This window comes from Alternaria rosae (assembly GCF_020736505.1).
Source record: "Alternaria rosae strain MPI-PUGE-AT-0040 chromosome Unknown BKA58scaffold_8, whole genome shotgun sequence".
Classification (NCBI taxonomy): Eukaryota; Fungi; Ascomycota; class Dothideomycetes; order Pleosporales; family Pleosporaceae; genus Alternaria; species Alternaria rosae.
The window spans coordinates 1,079,715-1,095,021 of NW_025763577.1; the positions used below are offsets into that span (position 1 = coordinate 1,079,715).

Sequence of the window (15,307 nt, forward strand, 5' to 3'; positions counted from 1 at the left end):
TCGCAGCGCACGCGGACGATGTTCGCAGTTCTTGCTTCAGATTGAATTCGGAAATCGACAATGGGTATCTATATATATATCGAGCAACCATCGTTGGCCTCATTAACCCTGAAACGCCGCGCTAAGCCTTGATCAATGCTAACAATATCTCACAAGAAGTCACATATAGCCATCACTCGATGCTCATCTTCATCAAGCCGTCGTTAGTATCTGTCATGCCCTGCAGACCTATCCGCTTTGGGCCCAATGTCGGCGTCATGCTCATGCTGCCTCCACTGTTTGAACGCTCACCGTGTGACTGACCGCTGATCGATGTCTCCCGACTGGCTTTGGTATTCGTGCCCCAAAGACTGCTGTCCCTCTGTGCGGGCGACTGCGAGATGACTGGGCTATTGTGAACACTGAGGCCTGGTGAGACTGCACGCCGTTTGATTGAGGCTTCGTCAAAGTCGTCGTCCCGTCGGCGTTTGTTCGACTTCTTCAAGGCCTCAGCTGCTGTGGGGGGCTGCATTGGACCTGGTGTAGATGCTCGGGATGCTCCGCCATTCATAGAGGGCGAGTCCATGTTCATGTCCTCGCTCATTGCGGATGACTCTGCGCGAGGGAAGGATGGCGGTGGAGTATGTGCGGCGCGTTGGTTCCAAAAGCCGTTGCTTATCGAGTTGCGACCACTGTGAAGACTACCAAATGCACCGAAAAGTCCCTTGGACGTTGATCCGTCCAGACTCATGTTACTCTCGCTGCCCTCTTCCGGGACACCCTCGAGCGGACCGTCCAGCCCTGGTACTGTGGGTAGTAGATTGGGCGATGACTGTGCTGTGACAGAGGGCCGCTCCAGATCTGTGTCGCTCTCTCTCACTTGTCGGATGATCTCGGCTTCGCGGCGGAACTCGCTGTCAACGGGTGCGGCTTCTTCGAATAGCTCCGCTCGGATGCGACCGAATTGCCTCGATTTGGGCTAGTAAAGTCAGCATTTGATATCTGCGTACCAAGGGAGATACATACCAGCAGATTGCCTCTGCGTGTGACAACCCTCCTCACCACACCTGGAGTCTGGGGCAGATTACCGCCCTCGTCTCCGCTGTCATTACCAGACGAGATGTGAAGGTCGTTGGCAAAGAGCGACAAACTCTCTCGTCGCGACCCCGCTTTCCGCATAGCCGCTTCTCGCGCAAAGTAACCCGTGTCTTTGCCATTTGGCGGCGATGCTGGCCCAGGGCTTGCCATGGAGCTGTGTCCGCTGGCCGAGCTCGAGCTCTTCCGGCTTCGACCCTTGCGCAGCCTTGCCCGATGCATGCTCGCAAAGTTAGGCTGTCCACCAGGCGAAAACAAGTTCGACCAAGCGTTACCGGTATTGAGTCCTGGGAAGAGAGTGTTGGTCTTCGCCTGCGGGGTCATGATCATGGGGTCGTCGTTGTCCTCAGGGTCTAGTGGATCCACCTCGTCCGAAGAGCTACTAGAGTCCTCCGAACCCATCATGTTGATGCTGCCGACTGAGCTGGACGGAGCGGTTCTATCGCCATGGCTCCAGCCCCCTTGCATGCTCACATTGGGCGAGTCAAACAGCATCGAGTTCGAGCGAGGCTTCCGCGGCGGTATCTTGATACCTTTCTGCGTGATTGTCGGCGAGGAATCCGGCGAGGATTGGTCGGGGAGCGTCGAGTGGTGGAGGTTGGTGCAGGCTCTCGAGAACTCGGCACCGCGCGACCGTCGGGGCAGCACAGAAGCAGGCGACGCGTAGGTATTGCGCGAATCTAGCTGGGGCGAGAGGGGCACACGGGCAGCGAAGTGGGCGGGACTGGGCATGGGCGACTCTCGCGCAGGCATTTGCAGCGACAGGCCTCGCGAGAGGAAGTCTGGGCGACGCGGTGTACTGGGGCTGGCGACGATGGTCTGATCATCTTTGGACATGCGAGCGGGTTCGCGGAATTTCGGAGAGGGCTCAAGACGGGGCGTGCTGTCCGAGAGAGACCGTGCTTTGGGCGAATTCGTCTTTGACGGCGTTGTCGCCAGTTGAGGTTGCGACTCCAGCATGGCCCCTTCGCGCTGTTCGGCGGTACTGCGCTCGCTACCGATGTCTGGCGTCATCGTCAACATTGAGGTGAAAGGTTGATATGACAGGAAGCGACCTGAAACGCATTCTCTCAGCAACGCGCTGTGATCAAAGTCAAATTGTCGGGACTGGTGAATGGCCCGTCCGTTGAACGTCAATGTCATGAAGCGGGGCCCATCGTCACGTGCAAGCCAGCGTCATGGGTGAACCATGCTATGAGGCTTTACATACAACCACGACCTCTGAACATCTCTAAAATTGAAACTTTTGTGGTACAGGCTGTATGCGTCAAATGTAGTACTACACGAAACATAGTAACAACCTCCCTACGCCTTCTGTACGATGTTGATCATGACGCGTAGATCACCCGTGCCTTCGTACCCCTGAACACTCTTTTCATGCTATTGCTAAGAGTCCACAATTCCTTGCACCCACTCAATGTCCTCCCAAGTTGCTTCCCAGATGTTAAGGACTGTCATTATCCATTCCTTATCCTCGCGCTTCATGGTGCCAATGCAGCGGCAGATCCGCCCTTGCTGTAACAGTCTTCTGCTGTCGTACTCGAAGAGCTGCACTGACTTCCAGATAGCAGCATTATACACTGCCTTGATGTAAGGTGGCTTGGCGTGGAAGAGATCGCAGAAAGTGAACTGCTGCTCTGTACCAGTCCGCTCCGAAGTAAGCACTCTGGCATACATCTCAACCATGATATGCTTTCCTGATTTGGATGCCTGACAGCTTTGGTTGATCACTTCACCGATACGGAAACATGTCCTGAGCAGTAGGTCTGACGAAAGACCGATAATAGATGAGCCATCACTGACAGCCTTAGGAAATGGTGGCCTGACAAATGGTTTGCGTATCTTCGATGAACCTAGATCGCCATTTGCGGCTTGCAGGCGCGTCGTGAGAGTGACCGGGGAAGTGAACTGCTTTGACACGGGCTGGCAGCTATTCTTGGTAGGATTTTCATCGAGTATGATAGAGGCATCCGCACAGGTGCTGGAAGGGTGATGCAGTCTGTCATCGCCCTTGTTGCCAGACTGCACAGAGGAGTTCAAAGCAGGATTTGCAAGGTCAGGGTATGCGTCGTTAAGCTCGGATGTCAATGTGAACAGGTCATCATCGTTGATGTCAAAGTCGAAGTCGTCTTGCGCGAGCATCGATCTCTCATTTTGATGTGGTGCCAGGGATGTATCAATTTGTTCAGCTTCACTGGTATCAAAGTCGTTATCGTCGAAATCAAACTCGCAGAGTGCGGCTGCATGCTGCACAGGCAAGGTGGCTACTGTATCTTGGCTAACATTTCGTATGGTTTCAAGACTCGCGAAACCACAATCTGTCACATTGCAGTCTTGACTGATGCGATCCTGGTGTGAAACCGCCGTCCCGTTGCCGGTCGTTGTTGATCGTTGTGCTTGCGCATTGTCAACAAATATTGACTCCGTTGTTGTGCACAGCGAAGCCTTAGATCTAGAGGCCGCGGAATTGCGTGCAGGCTTCGTTTCCCGAAAGCTCTCCGATACATGAGGTTGATCCAAGGGTCCGATTCCTTCCGGATTTACGCGTCTGCCATCTGGTTTGTTCCCTTGAGCGGCCAACCGAGGTCGCTTGCGTCGAGGTTTCGGAGGTGGGCTACTCGGCACCGCTGGCGAAGGGGCATATATTTCGAGATGCGTTGGCTCGTCCGCGCCACCAAGACCAAGATAGCGCGCGACAGTAGAATTGTGTCGCCGCCGCTCGTGCACGGCGGCTCTCCGGCGCGCCTGGTTCTGCTGCACGGGTGCCGCGGTTGACGAGGGAGGCGTCGAAAACTGCGTCGAGGGCTGATTAATAGCTGTAAAACTAGAAGTTGACGAACGAATGTGAGTGCATCTGCATACTTCAGGTTAGTTCAGGCGATATGAGGATAAAAGCAACGTGTAGCGAGAAAAGGTGACTGAGCGCGCGTCGGGCCTCTCACGCGTTGTCGCCAATTCGTTCTCTCGTTGTCCCCATGTCTCCATCGTGATGCAGCGCGTTTAGTGTATCCATGGAGACTCTATCCGTGAAGCGACACGGTATGGAAGCGGAGTGAGAGATGAGGTGAAGAAGGCTGGTGTGGTGGGTCGCGACTTCCATGGTCCCTTACTCAGCCCAAAGCCACCCCACTGCGGGGGGCTTGCGCCCGACCAAGGAACTATAGCTTCATCTTATCGCGTGCGCGTAGGCAACCATTACTATATAGACTTCCACTGCGAAGCTCTGCCACCAGCTCTGACTCCCTACAAACCTTGTACCACTCGTCAACACATGTTCCGTTGAACCCCGAATGTTCTATTCTTATCTGTAACACCGGCTCTCTGCTTCCAGACCGACCCTCCGACCTTTATCAGACCGTGGTGCAAACACCAGACCCTGATTCTGTCCAGATTCGTTCTGACAGCCAAGCAAACATCCTGTTCGGGGTGCTTTGCTTTTCTCGCCTCCCAAATATAGCAGGTCTTACCCTGAAGAGTCAAACGAAGCGACAAACGTACGATGCCTGTAAGTTCTTCTTCAGACTCATTTCTCTTTAAGAGCGTTGAAATATCATGTTGTCTTTCGCGGCAGCCTTGTTTCATTCACTCTTCAAACCACCCTTCCTACCATTGTCATGATTTCCCACGCTTCTTGGTATGATGGCCAACCGCTTCTCCACGCGGAAACGCTTCATAGAACTTCTTCTTCGTATAGCAGTGCCTCTTCTGAACTGCAAGCGCTTCCTTTGTACCGCAAAAGTCTGTCCGCATCAAGTGTATCATCAATCGAACCTCCTCGCAAAACACTTCATCACCACAAAGACCCTAAAGCATACGCGGACCTTCCGATTTTCGAGAACCCCTGCCCGCTATGCTTCTTTGAACACTGTCACACGGTACTGAGAACATGGATCAAACGTAGAAGCACGCTTTCTCGGCTGTCACGGTCCAGATCGATCGATTGACGAGCGAGCAATACGAGGAGAATGTAAGTCACCCCATTGAGATCGCATGTCTCATGCTAACCAGTACAGGATGTTGGTGGTGTTGTTGATCTCATCGAGGTCATTCGCATCCAGGCATCAGGTCCCACAGAGGCAGCACGAGCTCTGCGAAAGAAGCTGTAAGCCAGAGTCATGCGCATCCACGACGTGCACTAACAAGTCTGCAGCAAATATGGCAATGTACATCGCCAGATCCGCGCCCTTGTCATAATGGACGCTCTGATCCAGAATGCTGGAACTAGATTTCAGAAAGCGTTCGCAGATGAGCCACTTCTCGAGCGACTCCGCATCCTGGCTAGGGACGACACAGTCGATGCGGAAGTACGGCAGAAGGCCAATGTTCTGTTCCGAAGCTGGGCTGTCGCATACAAGGGAACGCCTGGCCTTGAGCGGATGGCTGCACTACACAAAGAACTTCCTCGTACCAAGCGTCCTCAGCCACAACAATCTCGGATTGTGCGACAGCAAGATGCCGAAGCTGCGCGTGAGCGTGAGGAGCATTCGCAGTCTCCTCCTAGAAGCAGGCGACCGGAGCCACCCCACACGTCTTCTTCACGAACGACCACACCTGTTGTACTCGGTGCTGGTACCCCTCTTCCAACCACTTCACTTTTCAAGAGGGACAAGAAAGACAAAAAGAAGACCAAGGGGCAGCCGTTCAACCTCGAAAGGGAGAAAGGTCAGATGCTTGAGACAATGGCATCGGCAAATGTCGCCAGTACGAATTTGCTGAACGGACTGCAACTCATCAACCGCGAGCAACAGCGTGTCAGCGAGAACGCGGAAGTTATGCGACGTTTCGAGACGTGCAAGCAACTGCGTCGCCAGATCTTGCGCTACATCCACTTGGTCGAGTCCGAGCAGTACATCGGTGGTCTTCTCAATGCCAACGACGAGCTAGTCAAGGGTCTCATGGCGTTCGAGCTCATGGACAAGAGCATCGACGATGATAGTGACAGTGACAACGAGGAGGGCAATGTATCTGCCGCTGAAGCAGCTATGGCGAATATGGGTATGAATGAGTCCGCTCCTCCGAAGCCGCCTAGGCCCACGAGCATCCCCATGCCTCCGCAACGCGTCGAGCCGGACAGTGAGCCAGAGGAGGATGAGGATGACCCGTTCGGAGACAGTAATGGTAAGACTACTGCAAACATCTCTCTTTGGCCTAGCTAACGCGCCCTAGCCGTCAAAACACCATTCGCAGAGAAGGGCCAACCAACTTGGAGAGACGTCTAACACACCAAAGACACAATGCGAACAAGACCTGCATGTTCACGGGGAGACACAGTGTTGGGCTTTCCTCATCTCATGTTTAGCAATACCCTTTCCTACCGCTCCACCATCTAGATAGATCTCAATACAACATTTCCACACCATCTGCCATGCGCTTCCACCTTCTGCATGCCCCGCGCGCGCCTTTGCCCGAACGCGCGGCATTAGCCACGTTCACTGCCACACGGGCGACGTCATGTTCCCCCTAGCGTCGGCCTGTCATTGGCCTAGCGCCACGCGCAGCATTGAAGCAGGGCTGGATGCCCTCTGCGACCGTATTAATCTCCCCTTTGCCTCCCCGATAACACTGCCTACTGTCTCACAATAACCCTCACGTTCAACGCACCTTCATCGCACAAACTGTGAGTTCAACCCTGATCTCGGGGCCGCAAACACTGCTAACGTCATCGCAGCGCAACTCCGTCATCTCTCCAAGCCAACAGTCACGAACCCGCGACCCCAACCTCCGAGTCATAACACTTTCTGAATTCACGCGATCCACGCATTCACATCTCTCGCAATGCCTGCCTCTACCAACTCCGTCTCCTCGGCCGCTGGCTCGATCGTCAAGCCTCAGGGCGGAAAGTGCAGCTGCATCAGCACCGACGACTGCAGTTGCTGCTGCATTCCTTGCACGGTCATGTAAATACAACGACAATATAATCGATCGCGGGAGGTCTCGACGCGCGACAGCACATGCGCGTGTGAAAGCGGTGGCAGACGACACGCGCCGGACGGCGGGAACGACGACTGGGATAAGGTGTTTTGGGACATTTTGAGCGAGCATACCACAGCAGGAGGATTACTTTTGGAGTTTAGGAATACAGCGACAGCTCATGAGCTCGTTGATAACGGCTCATAGCAATAGGACGTTTAGATCTTTCATCCTACGCCTTTCTGTTCTGAACTCCCAGACCGCCTTTCTTTGCATCGTGCATCAGCAAGTAGGGAAGGCTTATGCAACGCCAACTCTACGACTTTTTGCATTGTTATTGCGCGGCTGTTGGGCTTTGCCTCGATGTTTCAGTTTCTCGCCCCTATGGCAAATGGCTTGCCTCAGGTATCCGCATCGCCTTAACCCCGACGCTTAGAGACAGCGTACAGGATGCGGCACAGCAGCGCAGTACCGGTGCCTAGCAGAGATTGCTAACATGTGATCTATCATTTCCTACCCGGTATCACCATCGTATTCGCTTTTCCGACGTCCCCCTATTCATCAGCGTCGATGTACATCTCCACACCTTCTTCGTCGCCTTCCTCCATCCTCAATCACGCGACTGCGGACTCAGTATGTGGCTTCGAGGGCAATAACGACATCTACGGTATCGGGATCCGGATCGGTATCTATGCGCAGATCCTGGCTGTGTGGTTCGCAAACTACTTCCTCCTCTCGGAGGCCCAGGTACTCCGCGACTCTGTCAGCATCTTCAGTGTCGCGATCCTTATCGTCGCGTTGATCTACGCTTCTAACCCCACCGGTGTGTATGCCGTGGAGGCATTTGTCTTGCTGCAAATTCTGGCATGGAGTTGCATGACGGGTGTGCGAGCCAAGTCCTCGTACAACAAAGCTACTTTTTCGCGCGGCAGCTTTCTGAGGAGAGTCATGTGTGAGATTGTTAACCTAGTGAATATATGTCTGCATGTTTGGTTTTGGTGGGCAGGGTTAGATCATATGAAGAAGACGCCGTGTGGTACGTGGTTGATGATGTATGTGGTCAAGACGGATCTGTTTGGCTGGGCGAGGAAGGTGATGATGGCTATGAGTCTGTTCGTGTTGCTTTGCACGATCTATTGGATGGTTCTGGGGTTTCTGAAACCTTGGACTAGTTGGAAGGTCAAGGAAAAGAGAAGGCAGTTCGTCGAGGCGGTCAGGGCATGGGAGGAGTCTCGGGGACAGAACTTTGGTGAAGAGGATGTTGAGGGAAAGAACACAGTACCAGGTGAAGGCACTGGGATGCAGGATACCTCGAAACAGAAGTCATCGCATGACGAATGTTCTCGAGCCTTAGGCTCTCGCTGCTTGCCCACAAGATCGGATTTCGGACATGTCCGTCCGTTCAGTCTAGTTCGCACGCGTTCAGATCCCCTGGCGCAACGAACAGCAGGGTGGAAACACTTCTCTCGCCTCAGCCACGAGGGAAACTCAACCCGATCGTCTCTCATAACTGTTCAGGAGGTCCCGTCGCCTACAACACTGACTTCGCTGTCGTCTTCTCACACCAACACAAGCGTCCCCCAATCTTTACCGGACCTCTCCATCATCCAGGAAGTGTATGAAAGCGAGCGATACATCCAACAATGCGTTACAGCGAGTCCATATCAGATGAGTTCCGACGGAAAACCTCTCACTTTTCCAGTCATCGCACGCTCGATCCTCTTCCCGAAGAAGTACCGCAGCGCAACTGCTGGGAAACCAGCACCGCCATCTTGGTTCCACTGTCAACTAAACAGCTACATAGCGTTCCTTACATGTCGCTTCCCGCCCCAAGCTTTCGTCATCTACTCGCATCTACGACAAGCCCATCTTCTCGATCCGCTCAATGGACCTTTCCAAACATACGCCGCCATAACATATACATCAGCTCCTTCAACCCCGGATGTCATACCGCCATGGACCTCGGTTTCATTGGCTTCATCTCTCTTGCTTACCAACCCTGCAATGCCAAAGAAGATCTGGCTGGGGTGGTACTACGCCATTCTCGATCTGCTTATCCATGTCATTGTTATCTTGCAGCTTGAGTTGACGTTGCATTGGAATCACGTGAGTGGTTTGAGTGGGCTGTGGACTAGTGTTGGGCAGTTGATACCTTTCATTATTGGTGTTGGCGGGCTGGGGTTGGTGATCACTAGATGGATGGTGCGGATGTGGGTTAAGAGGGTGATTGCAAGAGGTGAGAAGAGTGGGTGGGAAGTTGATGTGGAAGAAGATGAGAAACTCAACGAGGATGTTGAGGAGTACATTGTGGATGGATTGAAGGGTGGAAGAAAGCGTATGCAGCAGAGCAAGCAGGATCAAACAGATGACGTATGCTGGGAACAAGGACAATACGAACATATTAATGCCTTCACCCATCTTGAAGCTACTTGAACTAGGAAATCGCTTTTGCTTCGGGTTACATGTGCTGCCAAAAGTTTTTCGCTAAGATGAGGCATGGAGTGGCAAAGCAAGGCAGGTCCCCCAACGCGTGCCCTGTACGCTCCTGTGCCGCATCGCGCATGGACACCGCCTCCTTCTACGCATGTATCCCAAACACCAGCTCTCTTGCTACGTTTCTTGTACGACAATAATTCCTACTTCTCCTCAGCATTGATAACTATTACCACAATATGTTTTCACAAAAAGAATAGTCTTTACCACAACCCTCGATTTACAACGAGAAACAACCAAATCCTCATGTACCACGATCTAACCCTCGATCGACCCTTCGAGCTTTTCTACAATGATTGGACTAACTTGATCGCTTTCGTTACGAAGATCAGCCACTGTCCTTCCGCACACTAGGATTTAGTACCTACGCCACGGTCCTCAATTTGTTTTGCTGCACATTCTCCGTCTTCTCCCCATGCACGAAGGAGTACGTCGTCTGTATCATCCACTTTTGTTTGTGATTGTAGGAACTATTGCGGACTTGTTACGGAAGAAGATAGCGACGAAGAAGTGTAGGGTGAGAAGAACAATGGGGGACGACGAGGCGGAAGTTAGACTGATGAAGGGGTGCACCTTGTTGGATGAAAAGGTGAACTTGCATGCGGCACGGAGAGATAAAGATAAGGGAGTTGAGATGGCGAAGAAACAGGGATGCGGTTGGAGATAGTGTGTTGCTTTTAGTCTGTGGCATCCTGTATGCAATGCTGCACTTCTGTTGACTGTGGCGTGGTGTCAATATGGAACGGATGTACGTCAGATAGCCCCATTTGAAGGCACTCATGACAACATATCTTATCCCAGGGTTTACTAAAATGTACGTATACCTCAGTATCTTCGATGGGTTTATGCCTGATTACCCTCGCACTTGAAGTTGCGCAACATCTAGTCTTTCCAATAACCTTCATTAATACTACTTGGGCTTACATGCATCGGTAGGCGACAAGGACGAGGCAAATGTGATCCCTGAATCAACAACTTTGATCGAACTCTTAGCAAAAAGGCTATTCGAGCGACTGTCTACAGTAAGAAACCGTCCTCCTCCGTCTGGCGTAACACAGATTTCCGCGATAAGCGATGCCGAAAATGAGGCTCGACCTGTCCTTTGAGATTATCTTCTGCGCCCTGGTCTCCTTGTCCATTGCCGCATACGTTGTGTATACCATGCGGCACTTTGACGGCGCAGTGACGAGCCTCCCCACCTTGGGCGTGACTGCATCGTTCACGAACGATCTGTGGAAGCTATATGGTCAAATAATGTTTCGGGAGTGGCGACACTGGAGAGCGGTGTTGGAGGAGGAAACGACATTCATGGGTTAGAAAGAGGCGCTTCTGGAGTAGAAGCAACGAACTGAAAGACCTCATTTCAAACCTAGGTAACTTGCAGGCAGTGTCTCTTCAGCGCAATGCAATAAGAGCTTCCATGTGGTTGCTTTTCCTATGCTTTCAATCTGGCGTCTGGGCCAAACCCCCGATCCGTCCGGGGCCTCAAGATGGGAAGCGGCATTGCAGTGGTAACATGTGGCAGCGATGATGGCTTCCAAAATCACAGGTTGATTCATCGTCACTTTCATCTCGAGAGTATGTATGGGTAAAGTATCGCAGCTGTTACGGATAATACTCGCGATCTCACTTTCCATTCTTGTGGATTCAGCACTTGTGCCACAGCACTCTTTCTGGGAACATTGATGCTACCTGCTCCTCCAATATTGTACGAGCGTCTGATTCTCGAGCTAACGTCCCAGGCTGTTCCTCATAAATAGCTGCTCACCTCTCCAGTTTCTCCATCTCTTCTCATCCACATTCTCGACCATTCCAGAGCCAGTCAAACAATTACATCAACGCTTCAGTCTTCTTTCCCTCTTGTTCCTTCTCTTCCCCTCTCCTTCCTTCCTTTACCCTATCCATCATCGACGTCGCCACCCGTTGTCCTTGACGGTCGTTCCATCTTCCACGTTCAATACAACCCAAGGGCTCCCGTCCTTCCACGCATTTGCCGCCGCCTCCATCGAAGAGACGCATCGACACAGAGCTCTGCAATTAGAATTTTCATGGCACATCGGGGTTATACACATCAACAGGTGAGGACCATCCATCCCCCCTAGCGGGCGTACCTTTTTAAGGTGACCGGTGAGCAGCCGGAGCAACAAAGTGGGACGCCACTGCGTCACAAGGGTTCGACTCCCAGCAGCCTAGTAGCCGTCTCATTGGATATCGGTTTGGTCGGGTTTTTTTCTGCTTCGCGCAGTCCTCACCGCACCTCACTCAGCGACGGCTGACAAGAGGATATGTTTTTGTTACAGATCATTTCGATTCCGTTCCGATACTACTTCGTTCCATTGGTAGCCCAATTTCTTCATACCTCGATCCCCATCGGCTCTTTGCCTCCCACCCCTTTGCGCACATGTCGCAGTGTGAAGTTCCTTGTACGGTACCGCCATCGCTTCCGATCATCTTCACACGGTCTTTTCGATTCCCGAACACCTTCGGCCCCCGTCCTCGCTCAAAGACTGCAACATCCTTCTTCTTGGATCCAATCTTCTCTTGAGTGGCACATCTGTATGGTACTCTTTGATGTGTTGGCTGGTTTGGGGCTACACGTTGGTGCGGTGTTGGCAGAGATATCACCATACAATGCATGATCCATTCTATGCTATTGTGCATGCCTGCATCCGTGATGTGAGCTTCCGAATCCCCTCTACGGGCGCTTCTGTAGAGGTTTCGTTCTCTAAGGAGCGAAGCACTACTGCTGATGCTCTTTTCCGCGCGTGCTGCAATCGGCGACGTTGTTGACAGGCGAACCTGCCTCGTTGCCTTGCTGCCAAGCCTGCGTTCTTTTGCGCGCCGTCTTCCATGTTTGCGATTGTTAAGAAAATCTCAAAAGACCTTCTCTCGAGTTTTCGAATGGCTTGGACAACTCTCTTGATCATGGCGCGGTCGTTTCCACTCACCTCGTCTTCGAAGCTCGCTGGAGAATACCGAAGGTGATGTTCGACAGTATATATAACCGACGGATTTTCGCAAGAGATTTGTATAGTCCGCAGTTGAACAGCTGGCGGACATCGTTTCTTGATTGTGCTGGAAGCCAGACCGAGAGCGTGTAATAAAGAAAGCAGCTCAGCTCTTTCACGTGTCTTGACGTTTTCGGTCGGAAAATTTGCGCGTTTAATGCCGTATCTACGCTCTTCGGTAGGCAGTAATCCTGGCATCAAGGCGCCCGTTTTTGCGCATCTGGCCTGTTGTAAGATGCCGATACCAACGCCCTGCCCTTTCACGTGGTCCACGGCAGTATGTAGCAGCAACTCCAACTCGATCTTCAATGGAAAAACGGAATTCATTGTGTTGCGCTGATAGCGGCAGATTCTTGTTAGTTCGTTTCGTTGTGCGCGGAGTGCAGTGAGACGTCAAGCCAAAGGACTTATGCTCGGGCAAACAACACTGGACTAGCGAGACGACTGTACCATGGTTGAGGTTTACCTCATCCGCTCTGCCAGAACGAAATGAACATTATCATTGAACACATGCTTATTTGGCTATGTCAGTTGGAAGATTCTAACCAAAGATCATGTGAACCAAAAGATATGCCTTAATCACCTTTTTTTCCGGACTCTACATCATCCACCTTTTTCTCTCGTATCAGCCGTCCCAATAAAGGCATTCGGCGCCCTAAATGTACCGTTTCCATTGTCAGTCGTTTGAACGCACTAAATCTCCTCCACACAGTGAGCACCAACAGAGTCAGACCTATCGTAACTACAAAGTACAGATACACCCAGTAAGTCACCTTCGCGCCATTATTGTCCGGAGAAAAGTCCCAGAACGTAGTACTGAAGAAGGTTGCAACAAAGGTTGCGGGCAAGAATATGAGAGTGATCGCTGTGATGAGTCGCATATCGGCCCCGTATCGGTGATTCAGTTGGTTATCTCTTTGCTGTAATTCTGCATTCACCTATAATCATAAGCATAGGCTTTGAAGAAGTCGCCTAAGGGGTGTACGTACGGTTTGTACCATGGACTGAACGAGTTTATCGCTTCGGTCTGCTGTGAGACTGATACTTGCTGAGCATTCTCGAAAGTACACCATTTTTTCTTGCAGCGCCGTGGAGACATCGTTGGAATATACATCCTGTAGGCCTTGAAGTAAATTCTCCAAGCGATCGATTGTTCGGAATATGCAGGAGCAAAAGTACGCGATGGTTGCAACGCGGGACGAAAGTACCTTTAGCCGCTGGGGTATTCCTGTGAAATCTGCCATCTGATCCAAGGTGTTCTCAGATCTTCTATCATTGTAGCCTGTGGCGGCTTCTACTGCTTCACAATCCTCATAAACTCCTCTTCCTATCAACCGGAGCCCGTTTACGTCCATTGAAAGTAGAATTACCGGTGCAAGAAGTGGATTTGATGCAAAGGTTTTGGCGCCTTCAAGACGCTCTTTGAGATCATGAGCCTCTATATCCTCCACGAGACAGACGCCAAATGCCCGTCGCGTTTGGCTATCATGAATGACTGTAATCTTGTTGGTCAAAGCTTGGACATAGCCTGTATATCTCGGTCAGTATGAACAAGATAAAAATGGTACATTTGGCTGGCAGACTCAAGTTCTTCCAATGAAGAAACGGTCAGAACCAACTCACCCTTCCAGTTGCCATTGCCTAGTATAGGAGTGAATGCCATAGATACTTCTGGAGCCGCCCCAAACGAAGGAACGTAGTCGTACGGGATGTGCCAGTGTGAGCGTAAAGCTTCAATGGAGCCCAATGAATAGGGAACAACATTTGGTCCATTAGCGCTAAATAAACCGGCACTCACAACACTTTTGGGGTATCAGCGTAATCTACAGTTTAGAGGGTGGGCATGCTAACAGTTCCAGAGACCACTTCGTATCCGAAGTTGGCGTAGCTGTTTTCCTACAATGAGCTGGTATATCACTATCTTGTAATGTTTCCTCTTTATATTTGATACCCTCCTACACGTCTTTAGCGTCGGTAGACCAAAAGATATGGATATATACTCACGCTGTTTTCACATATTGAGACGATGACATATTCGTCCTGCGGAACCAACTTTTCTGGGTATCTCTTCCAGTGCTCATACCGCCCTGGGAGATGATCTACTGTCGCCATTGCAGTGTCGCCGACCGATGCGATATTGTAAATCAGCGATGAAAGCTTCGCTGGAAGCGCGGAAAGAATATGTTAAGTACACGAGGTAAGCTTTCATCAGGCTGCAGATAGAAGCCTTGGCTTACACAGGATAAATACGAGTGTAAGCTATTATAGGTTAGTCGGTAAGATCTCAGCGAATCACAAAGGCTACCAACCCAACTTCACGGAGTGAGCTCACAAGGCTGAACGAAGCTATGACGAATCCAGCTCTTGCTGACCCAAACCACCGAAACCATGAATATTGAAGGTCGCCAATCTGTAACGCCAGATATTACAAAAAGCAAAGGGTATAAGACTCGCTCACTAAAGGGTAGCTAGATAATAGCGAATGCTGGGCTGCGCAAGAATGAGTTGATTCTAGGAGTGCATCTGTGCGGCTGAGAGCGTGGAGGTCGCGTTGCAGTCTAGACTATCATTTACGGGGCGGCACGGCGCCGAATGTTATCGCTGTCATGCAGGAGGCTAGATCGAAGCAGAGCAAGGCCCTATTCTGAGTCAAAGGCACATTCTATTTTTCCTAGCAGGAGGCAAGGCTGAGTTGCCTGATCAGCAGCTGCGGAATAGCAGTTTTTCAATCATCTACCGAGACACGTTGCAGTCGCCTTCCTACTTAGGTATTGGCGTAGAATCGAGAAAACGTTATTTCTACTCTCCTTGTGCTCATCTCA

At 51.4% G+C, this 15,307-nt stretch overlaps 5 protein-coding genes across 5 annotated transcripts; 2 read left to right on the forward strand and 3 right to left on the reverse strand.

Annotated features, from left to right (window-relative positions):
* Nucleotides 1–172: 172 nt before the first annotated feature.
* BKA58DRAFT_320886 (uncharacterized protein) lies at nt 173–2,034 on the reverse strand (the record flags this gene model as incomplete). The annotated part of the gene is made up of 2 exons (XM_046167783.1): nt 173–958; nt 1,006–2,034. 2 exons carry the CDS (start codon nt 2,032–2,034, stop codon nt 173–175), a joined length of 1,815 nt encoding a protein of 604 aa, XP_046022683.1.
* Nucleotides 2,035–2,292: 258 nt separating this feature from the next.
* BKA58DRAFT_390053 (uncharacterized protein) lies at nt 2,293–4,141 on the reverse strand. The gene is made up of 2 exons (XM_046170804.1): nt 4,017–4,141; nt 2,293–3,928 (listed from the first exon to the last, which is right to left on the reverse strand). Exons 1-2 carry the CDS (start codon nt 4,085–4,087, stop codon nt 2,461–2,463), a joined length of 1,539 nt encoding a protein of 512 aa, XP_046022684.1. The 5' UTR covers nt 4,088–4,141; the 3' UTR covers nt 2,293–2,460.
* Nucleotides 4,142–4,254: 113 nt separating this feature from the next.
* BKA58DRAFT_390067 (uncharacterized protein) lies at nt 4,255–6,433 on the forward strand. The gene is made up of 5 exons (XM_046170805.1): nt 4,255–4,579; nt 4,976–5,041; nt 5,088–5,176; nt 5,225–6,192; nt 6,241–6,433. Exons 1-5 carry the CDS (start codon nt 4,574–4,576, stop codon nt 6,291–6,293), a joined length of 1,182 nt encoding a protein of 393 aa, XP_046022685.1. The 5' UTR covers nt 4,255–4,573; the 3' UTR covers nt 6,294–6,433.
* Nucleotides 6,434–7,240: 807 nt separating this feature from the next.
* Nucleotides 7,241–9,650, forward strand: BKA58DRAFT_226724 (uncharacterized protein). The gene has a single exon (XM_046166380.1). The coding sequence runs from the start codon at nt 7,555–7,557 to the stop codon at nt 9,415–9,417; it is 1,863 nt and encodes a 620-aa protein (XP_046022686.1). The 5' UTR covers nt 7,241–7,554; the 3' UTR covers nt 9,418–9,650.
* Nucleotides 9,651–12,938: 3,288 nt separating this feature from the next.
* Nucleotides 12,939–15,008, reverse strand: BKA58DRAFT_423030 (uncharacterized protein). Its single transcript, XM_046172845.1, has 6 exons — nt 14,795–15,008; nt 14,490–14,744; nt 14,337–14,440; nt 14,109–14,287; nt 13,475–14,013; nt 12,939–13,423 (listed from the first exon to the last, which is right to left on the reverse strand). The coding sequence occupies exons 2-6, from the start codon at nt 14,595–14,597 to the stop codon at nt 13,061–13,063; spliced, it is 1,293 nt and encodes a 430-aa protein (XP_046022687.1). The 5' UTR covers nt 14,598–14,744; nt 14,795–15,008; the 3' UTR covers nt 12,939–13,060.
* Between the last annotated feature and the right edge of the window lie 299 nt (nt 15,009–15,307).

Coding starts and splice junctions, on each gene's coding strand:
- BKA58DRAFT_423030 (XM_046172845.1), bottom strand. CDS start 14,597: ATGGCGACAGTAGATCATCTCCCAGGGCGGTATGAGCACTGGAAGAGA. Junction 14,288..14,336: donor ACGAAGTGGTCTCTGGAACT/GTTAGCATGCCC, acceptor ATACCCCAAAAG/TGTTGTGAGTGCCGGTTTAT. Junction 13,424..13,474: donor TTCAGTCCATGGTACAAACC/GTACGTACACCC, acceptor TTATGATTATAG/GTGAATGCAGAATTACAGCA.
- BKA58DRAFT_390067 (XM_046170805.1), top strand. Junction 5,042..5,087: donor GCGAGCAATACGAGGAGAAT/GTAAGTCACCCC, acceptor TAACCAGTACAG/GATGTTGGTGGTGTTGTTGA. Junction 6,193..6,240: donor CCCGTTCGGAGACAGTAATG/GTAAGACTACTG, acceptor AACGCGCCCTAG/CCGTCAAAACACCATTCGCA.
- BKA58DRAFT_226724 (XM_046166380.1), top strand. CDS start 7,555: ATGTACATCTCCACACCTTCTTCGTCGCCTTCCTCCATCCTCAATCAC.
- BKA58DRAFT_390053 (XM_046170804.1), bottom strand. CDS start 4,087: ATGGATACACTAAACGCGCTGCATCACGATGGAGACATGGGGACAACG. Junction 3,929..4,016: donor GAACGAATTGGCGACAACGC/GTGAGAGGCCCG, acceptor TGAAGTATGCAG/ATGCACTCACATTCGTTCGT.